Source organism: Oncorhynchus masou, chromosome 6, assembly GCF_036934945.1.
Source record: "Oncorhynchus masou masou isolate Uvic2021 chromosome 6, UVic_Omas_1.1, whole genome shotgun sequence".
NCBI lineage: Eukaryota > Metazoa > Chordata > Actinopteri > Salmoniformes > Salmonidae > Oncorhynchus > Oncorhynchus masou.
The window spans coordinates 3,453,120-3,467,096 of NC_088217.1; the positions used below are offsets into that span (position 1 = coordinate 3,453,120).

The following is a 13,977-nucleotide window of genomic DNA, read 5'->3' on the forward strand; positions in this document are numbered from 1 at the left end:
AACGCACCACCCGGCACGCTTTACCTCAAAACGCACCAGAACACGGCACGCTTTACCTCAACGCACCAGAACACGGCACGCGGCCTGGCTTTACCTGGGAACACACCAGAATGCGGTGCTCCTGTGTTGAATGCAGGTGCTTCTCTCCACCACACAACCACTATATGTCCAGGACAGCTGGCAACCTGGCGGGACCCGCTCATTATGGCAACCTGGCGGGACCCGCTCGTTCTGGCAACCCTGTTGGTTTTGTCTACTTCTGTTATCCTGGAAGCTGTGACCAACCCGTTGGTTAGGATAGGGTGTGATGTTTCACCAAACCCACGGTTTGGTATGTTCTGGGGTTCGGTTTTGATACAGCAGGAAAATGAAATGATAAGTTAAATTATTTTCTTCAATAACTAAATTATTGGAATTCCTGATTTCCATATGGTATGATCATGAGGTGTGTGTGTGTGGCCTGATGAAAGCTCCATCAGGAATAACAACACTTTGTATTTACTGAAATGAAAACACCACTATTACTCATCAACAACACTAAAATAAATTGCTATCTGAAATCGATATGTAAATAGTATAGGCCTATGCTTTCCACTGGAGAGAAGTGTGACGCTCTCCTAAAGGGGCTGTTTTCCATGGCAACGGTATTTGTCATTTCCCACACCAGGGTAATGCGATGGCTAGTCACTGGTAAGTTGCCCTGGAGGCCCATTCATCTGTAGTAAGAGTAACGCAGGGTGTATTGGCTAAATCAGACTGCTTCGGCTTTTAGCTTGTTTACAAAGAGCGGGTGCTACCTGTTTTGCTGAAATGGGTGCAGGAGGGCGAAGTTCGTAAAGTGGCTTGAGCACTTTCACGAGGTGCTGAAAATACGCACGCTTCTTCTCAACCACCCCAGAATGGATGCATATCTGTGGCTAAAAACACATTGCTCTTGTAGAATCAGCTGCCATGGCTCCTTGAATGCAGAGGGGAGACTTTTGTTTTTGTAGTTTTGTCTTTCTTTCTTGATCCGGTGGTGGAGATACTGGGGTGATGTCGTAAATATGTCAACATATTTGAGGTGTTGGCAGCTGCTTCGTCTTTTCTCGTTGTGCGTTGGGACATACTGTTAACGTTTTACATATTAATATATATATTACCAGTCAGGTTTGGACACCTACCCATTCAAGGGTTTTTCTTTATTTGGACTATTTTCTACATTGTAGAATAATAGTGAAGACATCAACACTATGAAATTATACTTATGGAATCATGTAGTAACCAAAAATAAGTGTTAAACAAATCAAAATATATTTGAGATTCTACAAAGAAGCTACCCTCTGCCTTGACAGCTTTGCACACTATTTTATTTAACCTTTTATTTAACAAGGCAAGTCAGTTAAGAACAAATACTTATTTTCAATGACGGCCTACCGGGGAACAGTGGGTTAACTGCCTTGTTCAGGGGCAGAATGACAGATTTGAACCTTGTCAGCTCGGGGATTCGATCTTGCAACATTTTGGTTACTAGTCCAACGCTCTAACCACTAGGCTTCCTGCCCCCCCTTCGCACACTCTTGGCATTCTCTCAACCAGCTTCATGAGGTTGTCACCTGGAAGGCCTGCATTCTGCAACTGCAAAGCAGTTTTGTTGTGTCAATGTAGGGGTGGTGTACAGAAGATAGTCTTATTTGGTAGAAGACCAAGTCTGTATTATGGGCAAAACTAGCAAAGACAAACGACAGTCCATTATCCTAAGGCATGAAGGTCAGTCAATACAGAACATTTTGAAGGACTTAAATGTTTCTTCAAGTGCAGTCGCAAAAACTGTCTCTCATGTGGACCGCTTCAGGAAGGAAGACCCAGAGTTCCCTCTGCTGCAGAGGATACATTCATTAGAGTTAACTGCACCTCAGATTGCAGCCCAAATAAATGCTTCAGAGGTCAAGTAATGGACACATCTCAACATCAACTGTTCAGAGGAGACTGCATGAATCATGTCTTAATGGTTGAATTGCTGCGAAGAAACCACTACTAAAGGACACCAATAAGAAGAGACTTGCTTGGGCCAAGAAACAAGCAATGGACATTAGACTGGTGGAAATCTGTCCTTTTGGTCTGAGTCCAAATGTTATATTTTTGCTTCCAACTGCTATGTCTTCGAGATGCAGAATGGGTGAATGGATGATCTCCATGTGTGGTTCCACAGGTGGTGTTATTGTGTGGAGGTGCTTTGCTGGTGACACTGTCTGTGATTTTTATTTAAAATTCAAGGCACACTTATCCAGCATGGCTTCCACAACATTCTGCAGTTATATGCCATCCCATCTCCAGGCTTTGTCAGGGCTATTTGACCAAGAAGGAGAGTGATGGAGTGCTGCATCAGATGACCTGGCCTCCACAATCACCCGACCTCAACCCAATTGATGGTTTGGGATGAGTTGGACCGTGGAGTGAAAAAAGCAGCCAACAAGTGCTCAGCATATGTGGGAACTACTTCAAGACTGTTGGAAAGCATTCCAGGTGAAGCTGGTTGAGAAAATGCCAAGTGTGTGCAAAGCTGTCGTAAAGGAAAAGCGGGGTGCCTGGAAGAATGTAAAATATATTGTTCTGTTGAACTTTTTATTTTTTTTGGTTACTACATGATTCCATAAGTGTTATCACATAGTTTTGATGTATTCACTATTTATTCTACAATGTAGAAAATAAAATAAAGAAACCCTTGAATGAGTAGGTGTCAACTTTTTTGACTGGTACTGTATATATTTTCAGTATTCATTCGGATTCCTTGTACTGAATGGTTTGGTTGAAATACGTGCTTCGTTCCACCTATATACTGTGTGTATATATCCTGTTGTATATTCCTGTGGTTACTTTAGTTACCTTGGTTACCATAGTATTTATGATCCAACTCTTTATTTCTTGTGTTTTCCTACAGTTCTACCTCCAGGACACTAAAAGCAGTAACGGGACGTTCATCAACAGCCAGCGTCTGAGCCGGGGGTCTGAGGAAAGCCCCCCCTGCGAGGTCCTCTCTGGCGACACCATCCAGTTTGGGGTTGACGTCACAGAGAACACGCGCAAAGGTACACACACACCAAGTGGATGGATAGTACACATCAGAGTTGTAGAGGGGAAACCGACGTGTTCCCGAGAGTCTTCTCTTTCAGTGATGGTCAGGCCAGCTGGGTAGTGGCAGGTTGTTATAAATGGTGTTGGTCAGGCCAGCTGGGTAGTGGCAGGTTGTTATAGATGGTGTTGGTCAGGCCAGCTGGGTCGTGGCAGGTTGTTATAGACGGTGTTGGTCAGGCCAGCTGGGTGGTGGCAGGTTGTTATAGACGGTGTTGGTCAGGCCAGCTGGGTCGTGGCAGGTTGTTATAGACGGTGTTGGTCAGGCCAGCTGGGTCGTGGCAGGTTGTTATAGACTGTGTTGGTCAGGCCAGCTGGGTAGTGGCAGGTTGTTATAGACGGTGTTGGTCAGGCCAGCTGGGTCGTGGCAGGTTGTTATAGACGGTGTTGGTCAGGCCAGCTGGGTGGTGGCAGGTTGTTATAGACGGTGTTGGTCAGGCCAGCTGGGTCGTGGCAGGTTGTTATAGACGGTGTTGGTCAGGCCAGCTGGGTCGTGGCAGGTTGTTATAGACTGTGTTGGTCAGGCCAGCTGGGTAGTGGCAGGTTGTTATAGACGGTGTTGGTCAGGCCAGTTGGGTAGTGGCAGGTTGTTATAGACGGTGTTGGTCAGGCCAGCTGGGTCGTGGCAGGTTGTTATAGACGGTGTTGGTCATAGTGAATATTAAACGGTTTAAGTTAGAGACACATTATTGGGAATAAAACCTCTGTTTTACGTTTCTATCATGTCTACCAGAGGTTACTCTGGTGTCTAGTCTTAAATCCCTCAGTTGTGTTAAATGGGGGCCTTCTGGGAAATACGTCCACCGTTATGGTACATGTAGCGGCCAACACAACCATAAGGGCTACGTCCTGGTTGTAACTGTACATGTATTGGTGCAGGGACCTTGGTTCGGTCCGCACTGTGAACCCACGTAAATACGTTCAAATCTGGTCTGCCTTTATTAGACTGGGCCTACTCTGCTGTGTGGTTGGCCTGCCTGTATTAGACTGGGCCTGCTGTGTGGTTGGTCTGCCTGTATTAGACTGGGCCTGCTGTGTGGTTGGCCTGCCTGTATTAGACTGGACATGCTGTATTAGACTGGGCCTGCTCTGCTGTGTGTGGTCTGCTTGTATTAGACTGGGCCTGCTCTGCTGTGTGTGGTCTGCTTGTATTAGACTGGGCCTGCTCTGCTGCGTGTGGTCTGCCTGTATTAGACTGGGCCTGATGTGTGGTTGGCCTGCCTTTATTAGACTGGACATGCTGTATTAGACTGGGCCTGCTGTGTGTTGGTCTGCCTGTATTAGACTGGACCTGCTGTGTGTGGTCTGCTTGTATTAGACTGGGCCTGCTCTGCTGTGTGTGGTCTGCCTGTATTAGACTGGGCCTGCTCTGCTGTGTGTGGTCTGCCTGTATTAGACTGGGCCTGCTCTGCTGTGTGTGGTCTGCCTGTATTAGACTGGGCCTGCTCTGCTGTGTGGTTGGTCTGCCTGTATTAGACTGGGCCTGCTCTGCTGTGTGGTTGGTCTGCCTGTATTAGACTGGGCCTGCTCTGCTGTGTGGTTGGTCTGCCTGTATTAGACTGGGCCTGCTCTGCTGTGTGTGGTCTGCCTGTATTAGACTGGGCCTGCTCTGCTGTGTGTGTGGTCTGCCTGTATTAGACTGGGCCTGCTCTGCTGTGTGTGTGTGGTCTGCCTGTATTAGACTGGGCCTGCTCTGCTGTGTGGTTGGTCTGCCTGTATTAGACTGGGCCTGCTCTGCTGTGTGTGTGGTCTGCCTGTATTAGACTGGGCCTGCTCTGCTGTGTGTGTGGTCTGCCTGTATTAGACTGGGCCTGCTCTGCTGTGTGTGTGTGGTCTGCCTGTATTAGACTGGGCCTGCTGTGTGGTTGGCCTGCCTGTATTAGACTGGGCCTGCTTTGCTGTGGTTGGTCTGCCTGTATTAGACTGGGCCTGCTTTGCTGTGTGTGGTCTGCCTGTATTAGACTGGGCGTGCTGTGTGGTTGGTCTGCCTGTATTATACTGGGCCTGCTGTGTGGTTGGCCTGCCTGTATTAGACTGGGCCTGATGTGTGGTTGGCCTGCCTGTATTAGACTGGGCCTGCTGTGTGTGTGGTTGGCCTGCCTTTATTAGACTGGGCCTGCTGTGTGTGTGCTTGGCCTGCCTGTATTAGACTGGACCTGCTGTGTGTGTGGTTGGCCTGCCTGTATTAGACTGGACCTGCTGTGTGTGTGGTTGGCCTGCCTGTATTAGACTGGGCCTGCTGTGTGGTCTGCTTGTATTAGACTGGGCCTGCTTTGCTGTGGTTGGTCTGCCTGTATTAGACTGGGCCTGCTTTGCTGTGTGTGGTCTGCCTGTATTAGACTGGGCCTGCTGTGTGGTTGGCCGGCCTGTATTAGACTGGACCTGCTGTGTGTGTGCTTGGCCTGCCTGTATTAGACTGGACCTGCTGTGTGTGCTTGGCCTGCCTGTATTAGACTGGACCTGCTGTGTGTGCTTGGCCTGCCTGTATTAGACTGGACCTGCTGTGTGGTTGGCCTGCCTGTATTAGACTGGGCCTGCTGTGTGGTCTGCTTGTATTAGACTGGGCCTGCTTTGCTGTGGTTGGTCTGCCTGTATTAGACTGGGCCTGCTTTGCTGTGTGTGGTCTGCCTGTATTAGACTGGGCCTGCTGTGTGGTTGGCCTGCCTGTATTAGACTGGGCCTGCTGTGTGTGTGGTTGGCCTGCCTTTATTAGACTGGGCCTGCTGTGTGTGTGGTTGGCCTGCCTTTATTAGACTGGGCCTGCTGTGTGTGTGGTTGGCCTGCCTGTATTAGACTGGACCTGCTGTGTGTGTGTGGTTGGCCTGCCTGTATTAGACTGGGCCTGCTGTGTGGTCTGCTTGTATTAGACTGGGCCTGCTTTGCTGTGGTTGGTCTGCCTGTATTAGACTGGGCCTGCTTTGCTGTGTGTGGTCTGCCTGTATTAGACTGGGCCTGCTTTGCTGTGTGTGGTCTGCCTGTATTAGACTGGGCCTGCTTTGCTGTGTGTGGTCTGCCTGTATTAGACTGGGCCTGCTGTGTGGTTGGCCTGCCTGTATTAGACTGGGCCTGCTGTGTGGTTGGCCTGCCTGTATTAGACTGGGCCTGCTGTGTGTGTGCTTGGCCTGCCTGTATTAGACTGGACCTGCTGTGTGTGGTTGGCCTGCCTGTATTAGACTGTACCTGCTGTGTGTGTGTGGTTGGCCTGCCTGTATTAGATAGATGTTTACCCTGCTTTAGAGACTGAGAGAATGCAACTTTTGCATGTATCTTCTGTCATTTTTCCCGGAGCTTTATCAGTGAATCTACTGTTGGTCATTTGTTTATATAGGATTTTGGTGGTGTTGATGTTAATATAACCCGTTTGTGTGTTCCAGTCACTCATGGCTGCATAGTGTCTACAATCAAGCTGTTTCTACCTGATGGCATGGAGGCTCGACGACGATCAGAGTAAGTAGTAGACAGGTTAATTAAATACGTGCAAGTAATACTAATATGTAGCCGATAGTTCTGCACTCTGGCATTACCATTCAACTGTTGTTACCAACGAGCAGCGATGGGGTCGCTAGGAGACCAGCGGCGGGGTTTCTTGCTGTATGAGATGGAGGGAGGAGGAGGAGAGGTAGACGACGAGGAGGTTGGGATGACTGAGACAGCTGCTCAGCCCCCACACTGTTTCTGCGTCTCCTCACAGAGCCCATCTGTGTGCGGTTTCTTCTGACAATTGTGATGTACCAGCTGTGGCGTAAGGGGACGACGAGCGAGTAAGAGGCACTCCCTAATTCCGATTAAGACCTTAACGAGTGAGCTAGGACTGACTTCGTCAATATAACTTTGTTTAGCACTTTTGAAATGTACAGCGACAGAACATGGGACTTTTTTTTACAGTTCTCCCTGTACGCCAGGGCTGCACAACCCTCTTCCTGGAGATCGCTCTTCCTGGAGATCGCTCTTCCTGGAGATCGCTCTTCCTGGAGATCGCTCTTCCTGGAGATCGCTCTTCCTGGAGATCGCTCTTCCTGGAGATCGCTCTTCCTGGAGATCGCTCTTCCTGGAGATCGCTCTTCCTGGAGATCGCTCTTCCTGGAGATCGCTCTTCTTGTGGGTTTTCAGTCCATCCCTAATTTAACACACCTAATTCTACTTATTAGCTGCTCAACAAGACCTTAACTAGCAGAATCAGATATGCTAAATTAGAGTTGGACTGAACCTACAGAACAGTAGATCTCCAGGAAGAGGGTTGTGCAGCTCTGCTGTACACCAAGTCAAAACCGTAGGATAAATAACGGGGACATGTAAGCAGACAATTATATTACTCTAAAACAGGTTAGACTACATGTGCACCACAAAGTCAGAACAGTAGGTAAAACGAAGAGGGCGAAGTAGACCAAATTATTAGTGTGAGGCACATGGGCAACTAACATCTTATTACACAACAATTCCTTAGCTACAGTATACATATCTCCCTGGTATATTACATCATTTATGTAGCAGCATACTATACATTTTTGGTCTCATCTTGTTTTGCTGTGGTCCTTTGTGGGTAAATTTTGTCATAACTTTGTCATCAGTCTGATATTCTCTGGATTTATGATGCTTTCAAAGACAACTGTGAACTCAAGGGGGGAACAACACGGGTGAATCATGACGTCAGTGATCTTCAGGTTGGAGCTCTGGAAAGAGGCCCGAGTTCCCGACTTGGAATTCCGAGTCAGATGACCGTTCAAAACTTATTTTCCCTGTTCCCTGTTTTGAAAGCGGCAGAAGTCCTGCTGGATTGACAGCATGGCCAATGTTGAATGTTTATAATTTAAAGCTTGGAAAAGAGACCCTTAAACCCAGACTTGGACCATACACCCACTCCATTGAATAGCAGGCTAGTGATTGCTTTACAATGCTTGCAGTTAGCCACTGATTCTTTCCAGAACACTCATTGTTGAATTTACAACTCGTTGTGTAATGTTTATGACCGACTAGCACTGGTGCTTTTGATCTATAATTTCTCTTTATATGACAAGGATTGCTAAGGGTTTGCCAGTATATTGTCGACTTGATTCATGATGACAGCGAGCTAAGATTTTGAAAGTATGTTCTTGACCATTTACAAGCTAGGTTGCTTTTCAATGTTTGAGTTTGCCTCCACTGCTAGCAAAGAGACATCGTCGGCAGATACCGTACCCTATGAAGAAACTGCTCCTCCAATAGAATTCCCGATCAAACTTTTAGGCGATGTCATGGCGACGTTGGCTAGCTGAGCTCATGTGTAGCAACACATCAGGTCTAACAGCCGTCTCTGTCAAACTGGCTGTTGCTGTTGACCCCTGCCCTCCTATGGCTCTCTCTCCCTCCGTTGTCGCTGCTGACCCCTGCCCCCCTATCGCAATGTGTGGACTTCACAATGCGACCTCTAAAACACACACACAGACACACACCCAGTCTTGTACAGCTAACCTTGTGGGGACACACAATTCAGTCTCATTCAAAATCCTATTTTCCCTAACCGTAACCTGTACTCTTACCTTAACTTTAACCCCAAAAAAACGAAACGTCTCACGCTCTCTCTAGTCCTGTGCGCTCTGGAGCAGGTTTAAGCCAAGGATCTCTCTGTACTTCGCTCCGTTCATCTTTCCCTCGATCCTGACTCGTCTCCCAGTCCCTGCCGCTGAAAAACATCCCCACCGTGTGATGCTGCCACTACCATGCTTCACCGTAGGGGTGGTGCCAGGTTTCCTCCAGATGTGACGCTTGGCATTCAGGCCAAAGAGTTCAATATTGGTTTCATCAGACCAGAGAATCTTGATTCTCATGGTCTGAGAGTCTTAAGGTGCCTTTTGGCAAACTCCAAGCTGCTGTCGTGGCTTTTGTCTGGCCACACTACCATAAAGGCTCGATTGGTGTGGTGTTTTCTTGGTCACCTCCCTGACCAAGGCCTTTCTCCTCCGATTGCTCAGCTTGCCCGGGCTGCCAGCTCTAGGAAGAGTCTTGGTGGTTCTAAACTTCTTCCATTTAAGAATGATTGAGACTGCTGTGTTCTTGGGGTTTTTCAATGCTGCAGACACATTTTGGTACCTTTCTCCAGATCTGTGCCTCAACACAATCCTGTCTAGGAGCTCTATGGACAGTTCCTTCGCCCTCGTGGTTTGGTTTTTGCTCTGATATGCACTGTCAACTTTGGGACCTTTTTTTTATATAGACTGATGTGTTCCTTTCCAAATCATGTCCAATCAATTGAATTTACCACAGGTGGACTCCAAGTTGTAGAAACATCTCAAGGATGATCAATGGTAAGAGGATGCACCTGAGCTCAATTTTGAGTCTTGTAGCAAAGGGTCTGAATACTTATAATTGAAATCAGAAGTTTACATTCACCTTAACCTAATACATTTAATCTCAGTTTTTCACAATTCCTAGCATTTAATCCCAGCAAAAAATTCCCTGTTTTAAGTCAGTTAGGATCACCACTTATTTTTTTAAGAATGAAAATTGTCAGAATAATATTAATTTCAGCATTTTATTTCTTTTCTGCCACCCCTGTGCTTCACGGTTGGGATGGTGTTCTTCGGCTTGCAAGCCTCCCCCTTTTTCCTCCAAACATAATGATGGTCATTATGTCCAACAGTTCTATTTTTGTTTCATCAGACCAGAGGACATTAATCCAAAAAGTACGATCTTTGTCCCCATGTGCGGTTGCAAACCGTAGTCTGGCTTTTTTATTGCGGTTTTGGAGCAGTGGCTTCTTCCTTGCTGAGCGGCCTTTCAGGTTATGTCGCTATAGGACTCTTTTTACTGTGGATATAGATACTTTTGCTGATGTTCTGGGATTGATTTGCACTTTTCGCACCAAAGTACGTTCATCTCTAGGAGACAGAACACATCTCCTTCCTGAGCGGTATGACGGCTGCGTGGTCCCAGGGTGTTTATACTTGCGTACTATTGTTTGAACAGATGAACGTAGTAACTTCAGGCGTTTGGAAATTGCTCCCAAGGATGAACCAGACTTGTGGAGGTCTACAATTATTATTTTTCTGAGGTCTTGACTGATTTCTTTTGATTTTCCCATGATGTCAAGAAAAGAGGCACTGAGTTTGAAGGTAGGCCTTGAAATACATCCACAGGTACACCTCCAATGGACTCAGGTTAATTGACATAATTTATCAGAAGCTTCTAAAGCCAAGACATAATTTTCTTGAATTTTCCAAGCTGTTTAAAGGCACAGTCAACTTGGTGTATGTATACTTCTGACCCACTGGAATTGTGATATAGTGAAATAATCTGTCTGTAAACATTTGTTGGAAAAATTACTTGTGTCATGCACAAAGTAGATGTCCTAACTGACTTTCCAAAACTATAGTTTGTTACCAAGGAATGTGTGGAGGATTTTTAATGACTCCAACCGAAGTGTATGTACCTTCTGACTTCAACTGTATGTTATAAGTTATTTCTGTATCTTTAAAAAGAAAAAGTTAACTGGTTTTTGCTTTGTCATTGTGGGGTGTGTAGATAGAAAGATTAAGTTGGGTTTCTCAATTTTAGAATCAGGCTGTTACGTAACACAAAATAACATTCGTTTTTGCAGGACATTACACACATACACACATAATGGAGAAACAGTACATAATTTTTCATACCCATTTTGGCATGTGAGCACTTTTCAAAACTACTGTCCTGAAATTTGACAAAAGCTCTAAATCACTAAGTCGGGATTAAAAGTGCATTCTTGTTCGTTCCTCTGATTGTCCGGACAGCCAGATGTTCTATTTGTATGGGACTCACCTGTCACGGGATTTGTCTTGTGAAACGGAATGCTGTCCAACCTGTGTCCTGTTGTGCACCTGTAGAGAACCGTGTTATACCTGTACTGGTTTATGTAAACACGGGGTTTTGTGGGCCACAAGGCCAGACACACACGGGTCGAACTGCTATTGTTCTGCTCCAGTTTTACGTCATCTCTCTCTCTCTCTTTATGAACATCACAAGGGATGCATCCTTATCATTTGCAGTTAGCTTCGCAGATGGGCAGTAAAATGTTGAGGAAACCTGAGGGACAATCCGTGTATGGGCGCTCTTTGACTCTTCCACCTGGGAGGGGCAGGTACAGTGGGGAGGTTGTTCCTGCAGTGCTTTGCTTTCTGTGTGTGTGGGTGATAGGCTGGTTTGAAAATACAGAAGTAGTGCTCTCTTGCTTTGAGAGAACGGAGGTAGCTGAACTGAAGATCCTCGTTGATCAACCAACGGGGATATTACTGACGGGTCTGACGAGACGGTCTACTTATTGTGGTTGGAGCTTACCTGGTTGCGTGAAGCCAAGTGCTTATCAGGTAAACTGACGTGTGTATCAGTGCTTGCAAGTCAATACCTTTTTGTTCATGTGTAGACTTAGTTTGAGACAGATTAGTGTAACTGAAATGACGAGGAAGGAAGTCCTGATGCTGTTTTTCCAGCAGCATGTAGTAGACTGTAAAGTAGAGCAGTAGACGACAGCAGAGTCACTTATCACAATGAGCCTGTAGGTTTTGTCTGTCTGTTTTGACTCTGTGCCATCACCGGTACAGCCCAGCTAGAACTGGAATGAAACCTGTTAGCACACTGGAGGGTAGTGTTAGGTCATGTCTGTTTTGACTCTGTGCCAGCACCAGTACAACACAGCTAGAACTAGAGTGAAACCTGTTAGCGCGATGTGGAGTATAGCACAACACCGGTAAGCGGCCAGGTAAGTCTGACTAAGGCAATGGGCTAGTTTAATAGCGTGAGATGCCCATGCAATGTAAAGGTGAACCAACTGTTGGCAGGATAGGGAGGGGAAAGTTAAACTTTAACAACAATCTTGTTCCTTTTTACATAATTACTACTAATACATAAAAATAAAGATTATTTTAAAGGAGCAAAATCAATCCTATTTAGTCTTTTTAATTTGTATATCACGAAGGTAAACATCTGTCTTACAGTGGAGTTAGAGATTTCAGGCGTGTAAAGCGTCTGGGAAGAGGAGCTATATCAACAGATGAAGATTATCTACAGTTGGGATTCTATAACGGGGTCATGATGGAAACTTAACCGTTTCATTGTTTGTTCCACTTCCCAGTCATCACATTTAGGCTAAATTGTTTGTGCCACTTGCCAGTCACCATATTTTATTCATGCAAATCATGAACCTGATTTGATCAAGGAAATGGGGAGGAAGTGTTCTGGGTTGTCATGGAGCTCGTGAAACACTTAAAAGGTTAGAGTGTGTAAAGGGGATGTTCAGGTGAACGAAAGAAGCGCAGTCACAGATATAGTCTGTCATAAATAATTTAGTTATAATTACAAGTTGCAACAGGGAGACTCAGAAGCAGAGAGAATGTCTAATGGGTGTCCTCTGACAAGGCATTGTATATATTAAATCAAGACAGCACCAAATGTTCTCTAAACATCAGCCAAAGAGGCTGTACAATGTCACGTCAGCTGATACACAATCACACAGTGTCATAGACATTATCAGTGTGTCCCCGGCCAAGTCTGGAGCCCGGCTTTAACGTTCAACACTGGCAGACATTTGATACTGGCAGTTAAACTAAGTCAAAGGTTGAACATCAGTACTCAGTTACTGGAGACAAATCAATAGCAAATCATTTCCATTTAAACTGTGTTTGTGTGTATATACTGTCATACAATATGTTCTAGTAGTCTAAATCAGTGTTTCCCGTTTCTTAGCTCATGGCTCGTTCCTCCTGAGTTGCAGTATAGAACTAGCTGGGAAGTATTCAGCATACGCAAAAAAGAGGATTACTTAGTGCAGCGACAACGTCCCCTCAGTGACCGTAAGCACATGCCATGCAGGCTTGAGCTGACGCTTTCAAAATGGCGGGACACTAATCTGGACGCTTATAAGAAGAAATCCTATATGACTTCCGCCGAGCCATCAAGGCGTCAACACCGGACTAACATTGAACCCTACGACACCGACTCTGACGGTCAACGGATGTGGCAGTTCTTGCAAACTATCGCGGATTGCAAAAGGAAACCCAGCCACGATCTGCAGAGCGACGCGAGCCTACCTGAGGCAAGCAACGCTGAACCATGCATGAAAGTACCAGCTGTTACGGACGGCTGATTTCGCTCCATGAAATGCTTTAAAAGGCTGGCCGTGGCTCACATCAACACCATCATCCCAGACACCCTGGACCTACTGCAATTCGCCTACCGTCCGAACAGATCCACAGATGACACTATTTATTGAACTCCACACTGCCCTCTCTGACCTGGACAAGAGGAAGAAAATGAGAGTGCTGTTCATTGACTACAGCTCAGCATTCAACACCATAGTGCCCACCAAGTTAATCACCCAGCTCAGGACCCCGGGACTAAAAACCTCCCCCCTGCAACTGGATCCTGGACTTCCTGACGTGCCACCCCCAGGTGGTAATGGTAGGCAACAATGCATTCGCCACGCTCATCCTCAACACGGGGGCCCCTCAGGGGTGTGTGCTTAGTCCCTTCCTGTACCCCTGTTCACCCACGACGGCGTGGCTACGCAGGATTCCAACACCAAGTTTGACATAATGGTGGTAGGAATGATCACCGGCCGTCAGGCAGCCTATAGGGAGGTCGGAGACCTGACATTATCTAGTGACTTTACCCCTACCTACAGTATACTGGTGCTAGACCAACTTCTCTCTTAATGTCAGCAAGACAAAGAAGATGATTGTGGACTACAGGAAAGCGAGTTGAGAGCTTCTTGAGTGGGTGTGAAGTACTGCCCAGTAGGTCACTGGGGCTGAGATTCCTGCTGTCTAGGACCTCTATACCAGGTGGTGTCAGAGGAAGGGACAATCTTGTTAGACTGTTTTCTCTGCTTCCACACGGCAAGCCGTACCGAATTCATTTAAA

General features: G+C 46.4%; 1 protein-coding gene across 1 annotated transcript in view; it reads left to right on the plus strand.

Annotated features, from left to right (window-relative positions):
- The window catches only part of slmapa (sarcolemma associated protein a), a 130,709-nt gene that overhangs the window by 19,175 nt on the left and 97,557 nt on the right, over positions 1-13,977 (plus strand). The window contains exons 2-3 of the mRNA XM_064967333.1: positions 2,921-3,068; positions 6,486-6,558. Of these exons, the coding sequence (XP_064823405.1) occupies positions 2,921-3,068; positions 6,486-6,558 (221 nt within the window). The remainder of the gene's footprint in view (positions 1-2,920; positions 3,069-6,485; positions 6,559-13,977) is intronic.